Genomic DNA, 15,002 nt, shown 5'->3' with positions numbered 1-15,002 from the left:
TGCAAGTGGGGGAGGGGCAGAGAGTGAGGGAGACACAGAATCCCAAGCAGGCTCTACACTGTCAGGGCAAAGCCTGATGAGGGGCTCAAACTCATGAACTGTGAGATCATGACCTGAGCCGAAGTCAGACACTTAACTGATTGAACCATCAAGGCACCCTAATCATTTGAGTTTTATTTCAAATCTACTAACATCCTAAGTAAGAAGAAACTTGCAATATCCCAAGAAAGGAAGTGTTTTGCAAATAATGGAACCTAGTGACATGAGGAGATCTGTGGTATGAGGCCTCTGGTGTTGGGGGCAGTTCTGACTTAAATAAGATGCAGTATTCCATATCACTTATTCCCTGAATTGAACTGGGCGAGACCTGCCATCCTCAGCATTAATTCTCAAAGGAAATAGAAATTTCAGCTGTTTAAAATTTTATTGACTAGGAACAGTTTGGGATAAATGAATATTCTAGGGTACCAGATATTACGACCTGTAGCACATATTTTTCTTTTTATATTTTTCTATTGTTATATTTTACAATTTCAAAATTAAATCACATAAAAGAAATTTCAAACCTGTTGGTGAAGAACGCCACCAATGGAAAATTTCTGTCACGTGTTTCTACAAAAACATTCTGTACCAAAAGATTTGGGCAACAACTATGCTGTTAAAATAAATAAATAAACACAGAGGTTAGATATACTAAAGAATTTGATAACTTGTTTTTGTTTTTTTAAATAATTTTTTTTGTTATGTGTTTTATTTTTGAGAGACAGAGAGAGACAGCGCGAGCAGGGGAGGGTCAGAGAGAGAGGGAGACACAGAATCCGAAGCAGGCTCCAGGCTCTGAGCTAGCCGCCGTCAGCACATAGCCCGACGCGGGGTTCGAACCCACAAACCGCGAGATCATGACCTGAGCCAAAGCCGGATGCTTTAACCGACTGAGCCACCCAGGCGCCCCGATACCTTGTTTTTGAAGCATTAGAATATACTTGTTTCTAGCACATCTTATTTTCTTTTCTCTGTTTTTACTAACATGTAACATATCAGGGACTGTAATTTTGTTAATATTAGGAACCCAATTGGAAAAGCTCTAACATTCTTATCTTACTGGTAGAAATGCAAAATGGCACACACTTCTTTAGAAGACAACTTGTCAATTTTATCCTCCTTATAAATGTATTTCTCCTTTGATTCAGCAATGCCCTATGTGGGATGTATTCTACAGATACATCTGTACATGTATCTATGTGTAAGATTACTCACTGAGCATTGTTTTTAACAGTAAAAGTTTAGAAACCCAAATGTCTTATCTAAACAGGATTGGTTACAAAATAAACTTTGGTATATCCATACACTGGAATCCTATGCAGTTATAAATAAAAACAAAAAGAAAGAAGAGCTCTGTGTACTGATATGAAAAGGTCTCCAGAATATGTTGTTAATTAAAAAACAAGGCATAGGATAGTGAATATAATATGCTGTTACGTAAGAAAGGGGGAAAATAAGAATACTTATATATTCTTGTATTTCCATAAAGAAACATAAGAATGCATAAGAAAGTAATAAAGATGATTTTACTATAGAGAGGGTAGAGTAGCAACAAGGTGAAATGAATGGAGGCATAGTTACTTTTTAGGGTATTTTTTTAACAGGACAAAAAAAGGTTAATACAAGAATGTACGTGACCTGAGTTTTACTTCATCATCAAACAGACCCTCTGGAAAGGGAACATATATAAGCAACTGATGTCTTTGCTGAACACAACCATTAGTTATCCTCGTTTAAGGCTTCCAACATGACACTACTCTCTCTGATTACCACCATTCCAATACTGTTCTATTGCCTACTAGCTCCCATCTCCAAACATTCACCTATTACCAGATTCACAAAAAGCCCAAATCCTAGCAATATTCCTTGAACATGTCTGCCACCATTCAATTCCAACGATAACTTCCTGTCCACATTTTTTCAATTGGGCTGGTAAACTTTACTCATGGTGCCTACATGCAGGCTCAGAGTTACACTGAAACAGAATTCTGTTTAGCTGTATGTATGTATTCTGTATGGCTTTTTATTTTATTTATCTAGATATTTATCTTACTTCCATTTTAAAATCACGAATGTATTTTTCTATGAATGTATTTTAAGTTTGTTTACTTATTTTGAGAGCAAACAAGTACAAGCAGGATAAGAGCAGAGAGAGAAGAAGAGGAGGAGAGGGAGAGAGGGAGAGAGAGCAAGAGAGAGAGAGCGAGAAAGAGAGAGAGAGAAAGAGAGAGAGCGAGAGAGAGTGAGCCAAGCAGGCTCCACACACTGCACTGAGCCCTACATGGGGCTCAATCTCATGACCATGAGATCATGACCTGAGATCAGATCAAAAGTCAGATGCTCAACTGACTGAAACATCCAGGTGCTACACAAATGTATTTTCTATATATATATTAAGAAAAACACAAAAAACAAAAAAGCAAGAAAGACAGATTGATTAATTCTATTTCTCCAAAACAAGAGGGACTTGGGTGCTGTGCTGATTGGGAGAGGTAAAAAAAACCATATAGTTCTGGTGCAGCCACTTTCAACATAGCTGATAAGAAATAAAGCCATGACAGTCCTTTGTTGGGGATCCTTCTTCAGTGGCTCCCTAGATATGTTTCATGGCATCTGACATGTTTGGCAATAGTAGAGAATAGCATTTGGGGACAGAGGAAGAGAGGAAAGGATTCTGTTCCTTGTTAACCAAGTATCCTCCTAACTAGGTGAAAAAGAAACAAGCCAAATAAATAGATCACCTAGCAGGGAAAAAGCGGTTTTGCTTTTTGTTGTTGTTGTTAATAAAAACATTTTTTTAATGTTTACTTACTTGGGGGGGGGGGGGGGAGGGGCAGAGAGAGAGGGAGACACAGAATCCGAACAGACTCTAGGCTCTGAGCTGTCAGCACAGACCCTGATGCAGGGCTCGAACTCATGAACCGTGAGATCATGACCTGAGCTGAAGTCAGACACCAAATGGACTGAGCCACCCAGGTGCCCCAAAAGCTGTTTGTTTTTAAAGACTTTCTGATTTCAGGTTGGGAGGGGGCAGGCCCATGGGACAGACAGGCATTAAGGAGCTATTAAGGAGGGCACTTGTGTGACCACTGGGTACTGTATGTAAGTGATGAATCACTAAATTCTATACCTGAGACTAATATTGCACTTTATGTTAACTGGAATTTAAATAAAAACTTGAAAAAGAAAAAAGATTTTCTGATTTCAGAATTGTATTCTCTTTTGATGGCAAGTCAATTACATATGACTGCACATAAATTTCAAACCATTCAAAGTGGCATAGAAAAGAAGTTGTTTAGAAATATGAACATCAGTCCATATACTTACATTAAGAAAGCGGCCCACATTTCCTTCTTTTGTGGCATCCAATAAAAACACATTTCCTTTACTGAACTTCTTTAGAGAATCAGGTGAAGTATTCTTGGTTTCACTTGGGAACTCTTTATCACAAAAGACCTGCTGGTGTTGATATGCTGGAGATCTTTCTTCTTGGGGCTTTTGTATTTGAGCCTTGAGCTCCTTTATAATATTCTGATTATCCAATGGGGTTGCTTGGTTACATCTGCCCCCTAATGGTGTTTCTTCTCTACATTTAGTTATATCTATCACATCTGATTCAATCAGCATACTGTCTTCAGAGTCCTTAACTTGGTAGGAGCTTGAATCCTCTAATAAACATTTTAGAAGGAAGTGTTAGCAAATATACTTGGCTGAGCAACAGTCCTGAGATTAACATACTAACTAACTAAACGCTAGTTGCTTTAATTATCTCTAATTATTACAATATATGAAGATAGACAGTACTCCAATTTTACAAATGAAAACTTTGAGCCTCTGAGAGGGTAAGATATTCACCTGACCTGCAATAACAATGAGAAGTGGGGTAAGAAACCCAGAACTGTCTCAAATATTTGACAAATGTCTAGCTCCAAGTCTGCTTTCTTTCTACTATCTTTTTATGAATGTACTGGTTGCCACCTATTACAACTACTATATTTAATCTCTACTCCTCATAAACGGACTTACTTCTTGTCAACCCTGGAATCTGCATTTCCATATATTCTAAACACCTGTAACAGAGAGGGTGTTTAGGGAGAACTCCAGGCCTGTAGGACAACAATGAAAAGCCTGAGAAGACCTGCTGGCATTACCCTCTACAAGTCCCAAGAGCAATAAATGCATTGCTAGGGCGGCAATGGCTACATGACCATTCAATATTTACAAATTTATAAAAAGTAATACGTTAAAAGTAAGATAAACTGCATTAATCATTTTTTATCCAATAATGAAACTATTTTTTTAGAATATTCAAAAGTATGAATTCTTGTCAAGTGGAATAAGTAAAATCATTTATTTTCAAAAAGTCACTTGTGTCACCTAACTTAGTGGCACAAAGAAATAGTGTTTTTCTTAATGGTTTTGATTTAATCATTCCTGTTACTGGCTACTGTTCCTACATGTTCTTATATTTTAATCATAGGTTCCATTTGAACCATAATAGTACATAAATGATTTTTATAGTGCCTGCTATAAATAAAAATTAGAGCAATCAATGAAAATAACATAAGAATCAAAGAAATAGTACTCATTATGGCTCACAGGCATTACATGGTGAAGGAATTCAGAATATGTCATCCCAAAATATGTTTCTTTGATATAAGATTATTTTAGACTGAGAGCAATTAACTAGGATAGGCAGGAAAAGCTCATTCCCGTCCCCTCATCTGTTTAAAAGTAGTACATAAATGTACAAAGATGTCCTTCCTTCTACCAGGAAAGACAAAAGTTAGTGACAAAAGACAACTTAACAAACTAGCCTTTATCCACTATTTGTTTCGCATATATTTACCTTCCCACAACTCACTGCCACTAGAGACTCAAGGTCCTTTTCCTTTGTCCTGACACCCTTCTAAAAATTTATTGTTGCTGTTGTTTGAGAGACAGAGAGAGACAGAGAGAGAGAATAAAAACGAACACAACCAGGGGAGGGGCAGAGAGAAAATCTTAAGCAGGTTCTAGGCCCAGCATGGACCCCAATGTGGGGTTCAGTCTCACAACCATAAGCTATTTCATGCCTAACTGAAAATCAAGAGTCAAATGCTTAACTGGCTGAACCACTCAGATGTCCCTAAAAATTTACTGTTTTTTGGCTAAGATGCTAGATAAGCTAGAGTTTAAGCTACTTTTTTGTTACTCATCTTTAAGTACTCTCAGGTGTTACATGGGTGATACACATGGCAATGGTGATACATGGCACTAAATTTCTGCTTGTTTTTCTCTTGTTAATCTAACCTACTAGGCCCCACCCAACTAACCTAAAATGGGTAGAAGAGATTTCCATCCCCTACAACGATGAAGTAACTACAATACATAAATGCCCTTTATGATAGACCTTTACTGTCAAACAACTGTCTTGTTTGCTACTCCCAATCTCCATCCTTTAAGACCAGGTGAGGAGTAGGGGACACAGATGCAAGAAAGCTCAAGGAGAGAAGAGGTTGGCTATTAAAAAAGGGTCATCTTTCAGCAGTATCCCCCTCCCCCGCCCCCCCCCCCACCGTGAGGGAGACAGTGAGATGCAAAAGTACTAATATCCAGGTTTGTCATGTTGTAACAGGAAACCTTGCAAGATTGGTAACACTGAAAGACAAGCACTCAGAATAGCAATATTTTTGCTTTTTGCTGAGCATCTCTGCAGCAATGTTGGCTGGAGTACTGTACAATGATATATCTTTATTTTTGAAGAGTTAGGAAATGGCTGCTTTGGACAATGAATGCTTCCAAAGCCACTGATAACACGTGGACTATGTAATTCAGGGTTGTCTCTACCCTACTTCTTCATGCCATGCCTCAGATCACGGCTGGCATACAGACCAGGGGATGGCAAACTTCCACTGCAAGGGGCCAAAGAGTAAGTATTTTAGGCTTTGTGGGCCATACGGGCTCTGTCCTGACTATTCAGTAATGCTGGCAGAAATCATCAGAGACAATAAATAAATTAATGAGTGTGGTTATGCTCCAAGAGAAGTTTTTATGGACACCAAAATTTTAATTCCATATAATTTTAAAGTGTCACAAAATATTATTCCACTTCTCATTTTTTTCCAGTTATTTAAAAATGTAAAAGTTATCTTAGCTCATGGGCCTTCCATAAACAGATGGTGGGCCTCATGTGGTCTACAAATTGTAGTTTGCCAACCTCTGATCTAGACAAGAAGTTAACTTTTATAATGAATGCAGCTTGTTTAATTAAGTCTGAGAAAATGAGCCACAGGTATTGAACAAGACTGACAAAATGGCACAAGAGGCAGGCAATCACAGAGTAAAACAAAGCCTACTTTTCATTTCCTTGGCTTTGGAGTTCAGATGTACTTGGGTTGGTTTAAATCCATCATCTTCTAAGGTGACAGACTCTGAGGAAGTAAATTCCTTAAAAGAGAATAGGGAGATGTCTTTACTTAGTAGGTCAGGAAAAAGAATTTAATTTAGCAGTTAGCCCACTTCCATCAAGTGTCAGTCTTCATAGGCTGTAGCTACCAGGTTAGTTTTGAAAGCCTCAAAGCTGAAATCATAAGGAAATCTCTGGCATACAGAGCCCTTTGGCTGTGTTCTGCTTCTAGGCACTTTAGTAAACCACAGCTATAAAGGCTTTATCAAGACTATCAAGACATTCTTTAGGATCTATATCCCTCAATTCAGATACCAGATTTGGCTTCAACTGTAAGATGTGCAAAGATAAAAACACACTTTGGCTAGCTTTTACTTCAAAGAGAAGATAAAGGAAATTGCCTATCTTTATGAGTTGTAGACACTGCAATCACTTTATATGGTAATAACTTTTAAAAAGGACATATACTTAACACCATGCTTGGCACTCAACCAACTGTTCAATAAATGTTGAGCATTATTATTATTATTATTATTATTATTATTATTCAAGTTACTTAAATGGTCAACATTTATTGAGCACTTGGGTGTCAGGCATTGTTCTACACAAAGTATCTGATGTTTACCTCATTTAATCCTCTTAACTCTGAGATAGATACTTTACAGATAAAGGAATGTAGACTTGGCAATATCACCCAGGTAGTAAGAAACAGAACTGGAGGTCAAACCCAGGTCCATGTGGTCTGATGGCCCAACTTTTTCATAATTTTGTGTTCCTGAGGAGGTATTTACTGTGTTATGAGGGCAGAGGGTAAGTATTTTTTTCTTTTTCATCAACAAGTTCTACTGTGAACTACCATTATGTTCTCCTCTGTTCTTTTTCCTGCATCTTTCTTTGCTTCCAGGTTACGGTCTCTGACTACTTATTCTTCTCAATACAGACTGAAAAGTGTACCTTTAGAGGCTATCATGTAAAATGCTGTTTTCTGGATGATTCTTTTATTTGGCTGTGCCTCTTCTTTCTCTTATATCTTACATCCTTATCTCCTAAACCTACATTACTGCATCTTTTCTCTTATTATGTATCACTATCAACTCTGGAACACTTTCACTTTTCCTACAAATTCTTAGAGCTGGATAGCTCTCAGTCTCAGTGAAATACACTGTCAGGTCATGACCAATACTCTCCTTATGTATCTAAGTTGGGAACATGCCAATCAACCATGGAGGACACTAATAAAACATGCTCCTAAAATTTCAAGAGTATGTCCATTCCAAAATAATAAAAGAAACCCTACACATTATTAATAAGACAAACAATTGGAACTAAGTAAAAGAGAATGATGAGATAATGTTTTCAGAAGGGCCCCATCTATATTTTGCAGTTTTTACCGTATTTTTCCCGTTGCGTTGAATAATGGCTGTCTTGGCTTTAGGACTTCTAATGACTGAATGATACTGAATTCTTGAAATATTGTTACATTTCATTTCTCTGAAAAGGAAAAAAAGTTATTCTATATATCACTAAAAATTATCACTGTTATATAAGTATCCATTAGAAGTTAATCTAGTAACATCTATGTATAGCCCTCACTAAAGAAGGAAATATATTTTTAAGTCAATCATTTCTGAAGTACATTAAAAAAAGATAATCCATGAAAAGCTTCACACATAAGATGGTAGACAATAAAAGGACTGTAAAAGTTAGGACTCTGATTAAAATCATAAATTTTTTAAAAGGTAAAACTCCAGATATGGAACACTGAGGAAAAAAGTATATTGGCTACATTTTAAAATCTAAGTGCTCTGGATTTCTCTGTTAGACTTATAACCGTGAAGCAAGTTGGTATACAGGAAATACATAGGAGTAGGGGGTAAAGTGAGAAACAAGAGAACCACTCTTGGTCAATAATACAAATCTTGTTTGGGTTCCTAAGATCTTACTTACCTCACAGGCTCTTTTAGATTATTATTGAATGTAGGTGGACACGCCTGAGTCTCAGCACTTCTATGTGTTTCCAGATCCAATGAGATAACTTCAACCTCACAATCTGTGACTTCTAGTTTCCTCTTTTTTGAAAACATATTTTTCATAATATTCTCTTCTTTTTCATTTTCATCAGTAGCATCATGTTTCTGAGTGTTAGATCTGCTCAGTAATCTTCCTAAAAGAAAAAAGGGTTTAATGAGACAAAAGATAATTGCTAAGCAACAAAAAAGCATTTCTACTCTGCTCCATTACTAAAGAACCCTGTGAAATGTCCTTTGTTTCTAGAATGAAAATAAACACACTAATAAATCCAAGAAAACTCCTGTAAGAAACAATAAACAAAAGACCAGTAAGAGATTTCATATCTTCCAGGACACAAAAACACATTGGTGATCTAAAAAAAGAATTGTCTGTTCTGGTATACCATGAAAGAGAATATATTTAGCTACAATAATATAAAACAAAAATATAGACCAGAAAATATTCTAGAAAATTAAAGAGGTGAACTCCAGTCTTAAGATTACAGCTTTTGGGGCGCCTCGGTGGCTCAGTCGGCTAAGCCTCCAACTTCAGCTCAGTCTGCATCGGGCTCTGTGCTGACAGCTCAGAGCCTGGAGCCTGCTTCTGATTCTGTGTTTCCCTCTCTCTCTGCCCCTCCCCACTCATGCTCTGTCTCTGTCTCAAAAATAAAAATAAAACATTAAAAAATTAAAATAAAAAAGGTTACAGCTTTTATGGGGCACCTGGGTGGAGCAGTTGGTTTAGTGTCTGAACTCAGCTCAGGTCATGATCTCACAGTTGTGGCTTTGAGCCCCACATGGGGCTCTCTGCTGTCAGCACAGAATGCTCTTTGGATCCTCTGTCCTCCTTTCTCTCTGCCCCTCCCCCACTCATTCTCTCTCCCTCTTCTCTCTCTCAGAAATAAACAAACATTAAAAAAAAAAAAGAGTGTAGCTTTTGTGTCTAGTTAAAAATGCTTTATCAGCTAAAACTTATATATTCTTTTTATGAAGTGACTTATTTAAATCTGAGGTGATATGTGCCCATTGTCCACATATTAAGTTTTAGTATAATAATATTAAAATCTTCAAGTTTACGCATTTTCTTGTAAGGGACTCAAAATTATACTGACCAAGTCAAAATTAGCAGCTGTATCAGAGGGATACCTTAGGTACATTTTCTAGTAATGCAGATAAAGCCAATGACAGTTCCTGGACACCATGTGGCACCAAATAAGGCAGCTGACTTTCATCAAAGTTATTTTGAGAAATAGGAGACAAATATGTAGGCAAATTGTGTAGTATGAATGTAAGTGGGTGTGACAGGGATCCAAGTGTGATGTTATGAATTATAATAATTCTTGCCTTCACTGAAGTGAACCTGGAATTTCAGATAGAAGGGTTGCTCTGGTCACTACTATCTTGCTGTCAAGACTAGTCTAGGCCATTTCCTTTAAACTGGCTCCAGAGCCATGTTCCCTCAACTTTTCTCATTTCATGGAACACATAGAAAGTGAGGATTTTTGCGTGACAGTCTGGGGTAAATGGCTGAGACTACTAGAGACTGGTGTTTCTGGCCTGGGGGCCTGGGTGGTTCAGTCGGTTAAGCATCTGACTTGGGCTCAGGTCATGATCTTGAGGTTCATGATGGAGTCCTGTGTCAGGCTCTATGCTGACAGCTTGGAGCCTGAGGCCTGCTTAATTAATTCTGTGTCCCCTTCTCTTCTGCTCCTCCCGTGCTTGTGCTGTCTCTGTCTCTGTGTCTCTCTCTCAAATAAACATTAAAAAAATCACTAACTGGGGTGCCTTGGTGGCTTAGTTGGTTAAGCGTCTGACTTCAGCTCAGGTCATGATCTCAGGGTTAGGGGGTTCCCGCCCCACATCAGGTTCTGTGCTGACAGCTCAGAGCCTGGATCCTGCTTCAGATTCCTTGTCTTCCTCTCTGTTCCTCCCTCGTTCACACTCTGTCTCTCTCTCTCTCTCTCAAAAATAAATAAAAATTTAAAAAAATCATTAACTGCACAATTATGACACGCCAGTTGGGAAGTTTTGCTCAGAGTGTGGGCAACTCCCTGGAGTCCCTGAAATGGAGTGAGCTACTTAAAGTCACTGCCTGAATCATCCTGTGCAGGTATTTATTACAGACTTAACTTGTTAAATTCTAACAGCTCAAGTCATTGAGCAAGATAGTCTTTGATTAATAATCTTTACCTTAGCAAATCAATTACACAGTTTTTTAAAATGTTTATTTGAGAGAGAAAGAGAGAGAGAATTGGGGAGGGGCAGAGAGAGAGAGAGAGAGGGAGAGAGAGAATCCCAAGTAGGCCTTGCAGTGTCAGCTCAGAGCCCAATGTAGGGCTTGTTCTCACAACCAAAAGATCACAACCTGAGCCAATATCAAGAGGCAGATGCTCAACTGACTGAGCCTCCCAAGCACCCCAGTCATGCAATTTTCTTTTCTTTTCTTTTCTTTTTAAGTTTATTTATTTATTTTGAGAGACAGAGACAGCCTGAGTGGAGGAAATGCAGAGAGAGGGGGAGACAGAAGAGAATCCCAAGCAGGCTCTATGCTGTCAGCATAGAGCCCAACATGGGAATCGAACTCACAAAACTATGAGATCATGACTTGAGCCTAAACCAAGAATTGGATATTTAATCGACTGAGCAACCCAGGTACCCCTTGTTTTCTTATTCAAAAATATTTCTTACCACAAAGCATCTGTAGCCATCATGGAGACAAAAAAAGTGTGCCTCACACAATAACCCAAGGTTTATCTTAGGGCCTTTCTTTTCTGGAATATCCAGTGTTTCCTAGAACATCTCATCCCTTCAGTGCTCAATCTCCCAGGTACTTGTCTCCACTCTGATGCTCCTCCTATATATTATTGTTCCTGTCCTTGCTGTAAGATCTCAATGGCCCTGACTAGTAAGAGAGTCAGAAATGTAGATCTTATTATAATTTCAATAATTAACCTTTGCTTTACCTGAATAAATGCAAACAAATGTCCCTCTGTCAATGTCATCTAGGCAGCGTACTCCCCATCCTTTCTTCTCAGTTTTGAACACCTGTAGCCTTACTTGAGGTCCATGCTGGACAACTCGGTTTTGACACATCTGTCGATTACACTTGCACAACAGGCTGCATTCATAAATACTGTCAACAAAATATGCAAGAGAAAATCAATCAGATATCCTAAATTAAAAGCAAAAGCAGTTTCTACCACTACCTGATCAATAATTACCAAGGGAGGCAGACTAAGTGTGAAGGCTCCTAATGCTAGCCTGCCAGGATTCTCATCATAGCTCCAGCCACCGACTAACTGTGTAACTTGGATGAGTTATTTAACCTTTCTGTGTTTGAACTTTCCATTTTAAAAATGGGGATATATGATAGTACCAATCTTATAGGGCTGTTTCATAATTCAATGAGTCAGTATTTACAAGGTGCTTATGGCAATGCCTGGCACATAATAAATGTCAGCTTCTAAAAAATGTCTAGAAATGTCTGGGAAGGGAATGTCTAGGAAGAAAGCTTTTCTGTTTCTATGTATTTTTTAATAACAACAATCTTGAAAGTTTGAAAATTCCCAATTCTTAGATGAGCTTTGTAAGCTATATGTCTTAATGAAGAAATGGCTGCCTAAAGTAGGCTAACCCTAGAAGGGAAGAGCCAACTCAAAGCAAATGTTTAAGTATGTTCTGCATGGTACATGAGTGTTCTCTGACTTCCATTTCCAAGAACAACATATAAGTTTGGTTTTCTTATTCCTTAATATATAGATTTTTGGTATAAAAGTTAATATTTAATGATATATACAAGACTATAGATCACAATGATAAAGTACCCACCTTCAAAAATACAAACACCCTGCAACAAATCCTCAAGGTATCTTACCCAGTAGGTATTTGTCTTTGTAGTCTTTTATATTTATATCCAGTGGTTATTTTATTACTTGACAAGGGACAAGTCTTGGCATTCCTTGCTGTCAATTGAAGACATGCACATTTTGTTCTAAAAGGAAGGTAAAGGATGGAGAAGTTAGAATAAAAGAGCACCAACTTGAGTAATGACAGTCTTCATAAAAGTGTAAATGGTAGGAGTGCTGGGGTGGCTCAGTTGAGTGTCCAACTCTTGGTTTTAGCTCAGGTCATGATATCACAGTTCACGAACAAGCCCCACAGTGGGCTCTATGCTGACAGTGTGGAGCCTGCTTGGAATTCTATCTCCTTCTCTCTCTGCCCCTCCCCTGCTCGTGATCTCTCTCTCTCAAAAATAAAAATAAATAAATAAATATTTAAAAAGTGTAAATGATTTATAAAAATGTAATTGTATTTAGAACAGTCATTTGGCTCATGGACAGCTGGACTTCTTCCCTAAACAGAGATCTTTAAAAGACAAAAACTAAGAGGAACTTATAAATAATTCTAAACTGCCCTGTCCCTGTATTTGTTCATGAAATACATACTTAACTATATGAGTTTTAATTTTTTTTAATGAATTCATTTCTATCCAGCAGAAGCTAGTTTGTAAAAATTCTCCTAGGTCCCCACTCCTTCAAAGGATAAACTTACGTGTGAAAGGACAGAGTAGTTTTGCAGACATCTTAAATTATCTCTCCCTCCAAAGGCAAGAAAACAGACTAAGGAGATTGATGCTGGCCATCTGGCTACTACAATCTGTTTTTCATAATGTTGTTAAAGCAGACAACAGGCAACCATAGATTTCTCTCCTACAAGATGGCAATGTAGGAAGGCCTCCTCCAGAGAGGAGGCCAACCTGATCTACCTATTTATAGAGTGGAACCTTGGGAAGAAGAACTGAAGGCTGACTGAACAGCTTCTTCACAACAAAAGATAGAGAGACCATGTAAAGAATGGCAAGAGAGACAAAAACACTGTAGTGAAGGGAAACCCCCACCACCTCTGACACTTCAAACTGCAGTGGGGAAGGACTGGTGAACAGATTTATCTGCCCTGGGGCATAGAAAAAAAGCAGCAGTTTAAAATGACAACTAGAATACAAAGGAACTGGCCTTAGAACCCTGCCAACTGGCAGGGGAGCTGCTGGAAGTCTGAGTCAGAGGGGCTGGCAAGTGCCCCATTTTACATTTCTTCTCCATCTTAATAGCACAGATGAGAGTAGGGTCTCAGCGCCCTAGCTGACCTATTACCATACCAAGCCTTGGATACCCAGGAGCACAGACAAAAGTTGCATTTTCAAAGAGCAACTAGGACCTAAAGGACTCAGCCCTAGAACTGTGCAAAATGGCAGGGGAGCTGCTGAAACCCTTTCAGAGTCAGAGAGGCTAATGAACACCACGGGTAATATTCCCCCTCCACCCTGGTAGTGCAGATAGGACAGGGTCCAGGTACACTAGCGGACCTACCACTGCAGTCAGCCCTGGGACCCCAGCCCACACCAGCCCTAGCCATCCCATTAAAACAGTCCCAGTGCAGCACACACTGATACCTCTGGTCAACATTCACCACAGCTGCAGCCATCTCTTCAAGGTGACACAGGTGCAAAGTACCCTGGGAGACTCCAGACTCATACTACTCTGGCTTCAGATGACATGTTAGCACACCCATGGTGCACAGCACCCTAGGACCTCCTGACCCATTTCCTGCCTCCGCCCTGAATGAATAACTATGGGGACCCTTGGCCTAATACCCATTTAAGCTTCAGGGTACCTCTCTGTGAAGAATCCTGGGACCACCCCAGCCAATGCCTATTTCAGCTTCAGCTGTCTGGACAATGTGCCACCTATGCTGAGAACCCTAGAACTGCCACATCCCGTACCAAATTCAGCTCCAAGCATCCCACCAGGACAGTGTCAGCATGGAGTCCTCTGTCTCACAGCCCTCAATAGCCACAGCTCCAGCCAAAGTCACCAGGCACACAGTCTCCATAGATACAACCACACACAAGATCATTACTTCCCAATTAACAGAAGTAATGATTCTACGTAATTCAACAGAAACAGACAGAAAGTCAAGCAAAATGAGGAGACAGGAATATGCTCCAAACAATACACAAAACCTCAGAAAATAAACTAAATGAAATGGAGATAAGCAATATGCCTGATACAGAGTTCAGAGTAATGATCATGAATACATTTACCAGACTGTGGAGAAGATTGGATGAACTCAGTGAAAATGTCAACGAAGAGATAGAAAATATGAAGAAGAGCCAATCAGAGTTGAAGACTATAACTGAAATGAAAAATATACTAGAGGAATCAACAGATTCGAAGATGAAGAACATATTAACAATTGGAAGATTGGGTAATGGACAGCACCCAGGCTGAATAATGAAAAGAAAACACAAGTTAAAAAAAGACGAGGATAGGTTAAGGGATCTCTTAGATAATATCAAGTGAGCAAACATTTGTATTATATGGGTCCTGGAAGTAGAAGAGAGAGAGAAAGGGGCAGAAAACTTATATGAAGAAATAATAGCTGAATATTTCCCTAACCCAGGGAAAGAAACAGATATCCAGGTTTAGAAAGCACAGAAAGTTTCAGACAAGATGAAGCCACAGAGGTCCACACTATGATACATAATAATTAAAATGTCAAAGATC

General features: G+C 38.7%; 1 protein-coding gene and 1 pseudogene across 8 annotated transcripts in view; both read right to left on the bottom strand.

Annotated features, from left to right (window-relative positions):
* Positions 1-15,002, bottom strand: part of SETDB2 (SET domain bifurcated histone lysine methyltransferase 2) — a 65,686-nt gene that overhangs the window by 1,449 nt on the left and 49,235 nt on the right. For all 8 annotated transcript variants that reach the window (XM_029936781.1, XM_029936786.1, XM_029936783.1 and 5 more), the window contains 7 exons: positions 12,314-12,430; positions 11,403-11,572; positions 8,378-8,594; positions 7,822-7,921; positions 6,381-6,471; positions 3,370-3,710; positions 567-655 (listed from right to left, as the gene is read on the bottom strand). In XM_029936781.1, the coding sequence (XP_029792641.1) occupies positions 567-655; positions 3,370-3,710; positions 6,381-6,471; positions 7,822-7,921; positions 8,378-8,594; positions 11,403-11,572; positions 12,314-12,430 (1,125 nt within the window). The remainder of the gene's footprint in view (positions 1-566; positions 656-3,369; positions 3,711-6,380; positions 6,472-7,821; positions 7,922-8,377; positions 8,595-11,402; positions 11,573-12,313; positions 12,431-15,002) is intronic.
* LOC115289517 lies at positions 1,495-1,989 on the bottom strand (annotated as a pseudogene).

The sequence above is a fragment of the Suricata suricatta genome, chromosome 4 (assembly GCF_006229205.1).
Source record: "Suricata suricatta isolate VVHF042 chromosome 4, meerkat_22Aug2017_6uvM2_HiC, whole genome shotgun sequence".
In the NCBI taxonomy this organism is placed as follows: Eukaryota; Metazoa; Chordata; class Mammalia; order Carnivora; family Herpestidae; genus Suricata; species Suricata suricatta.
Note: the sequence above shows the minus strand (reverse complement) of the source record. Positions and strands in the feature narration are given on the sequence as shown.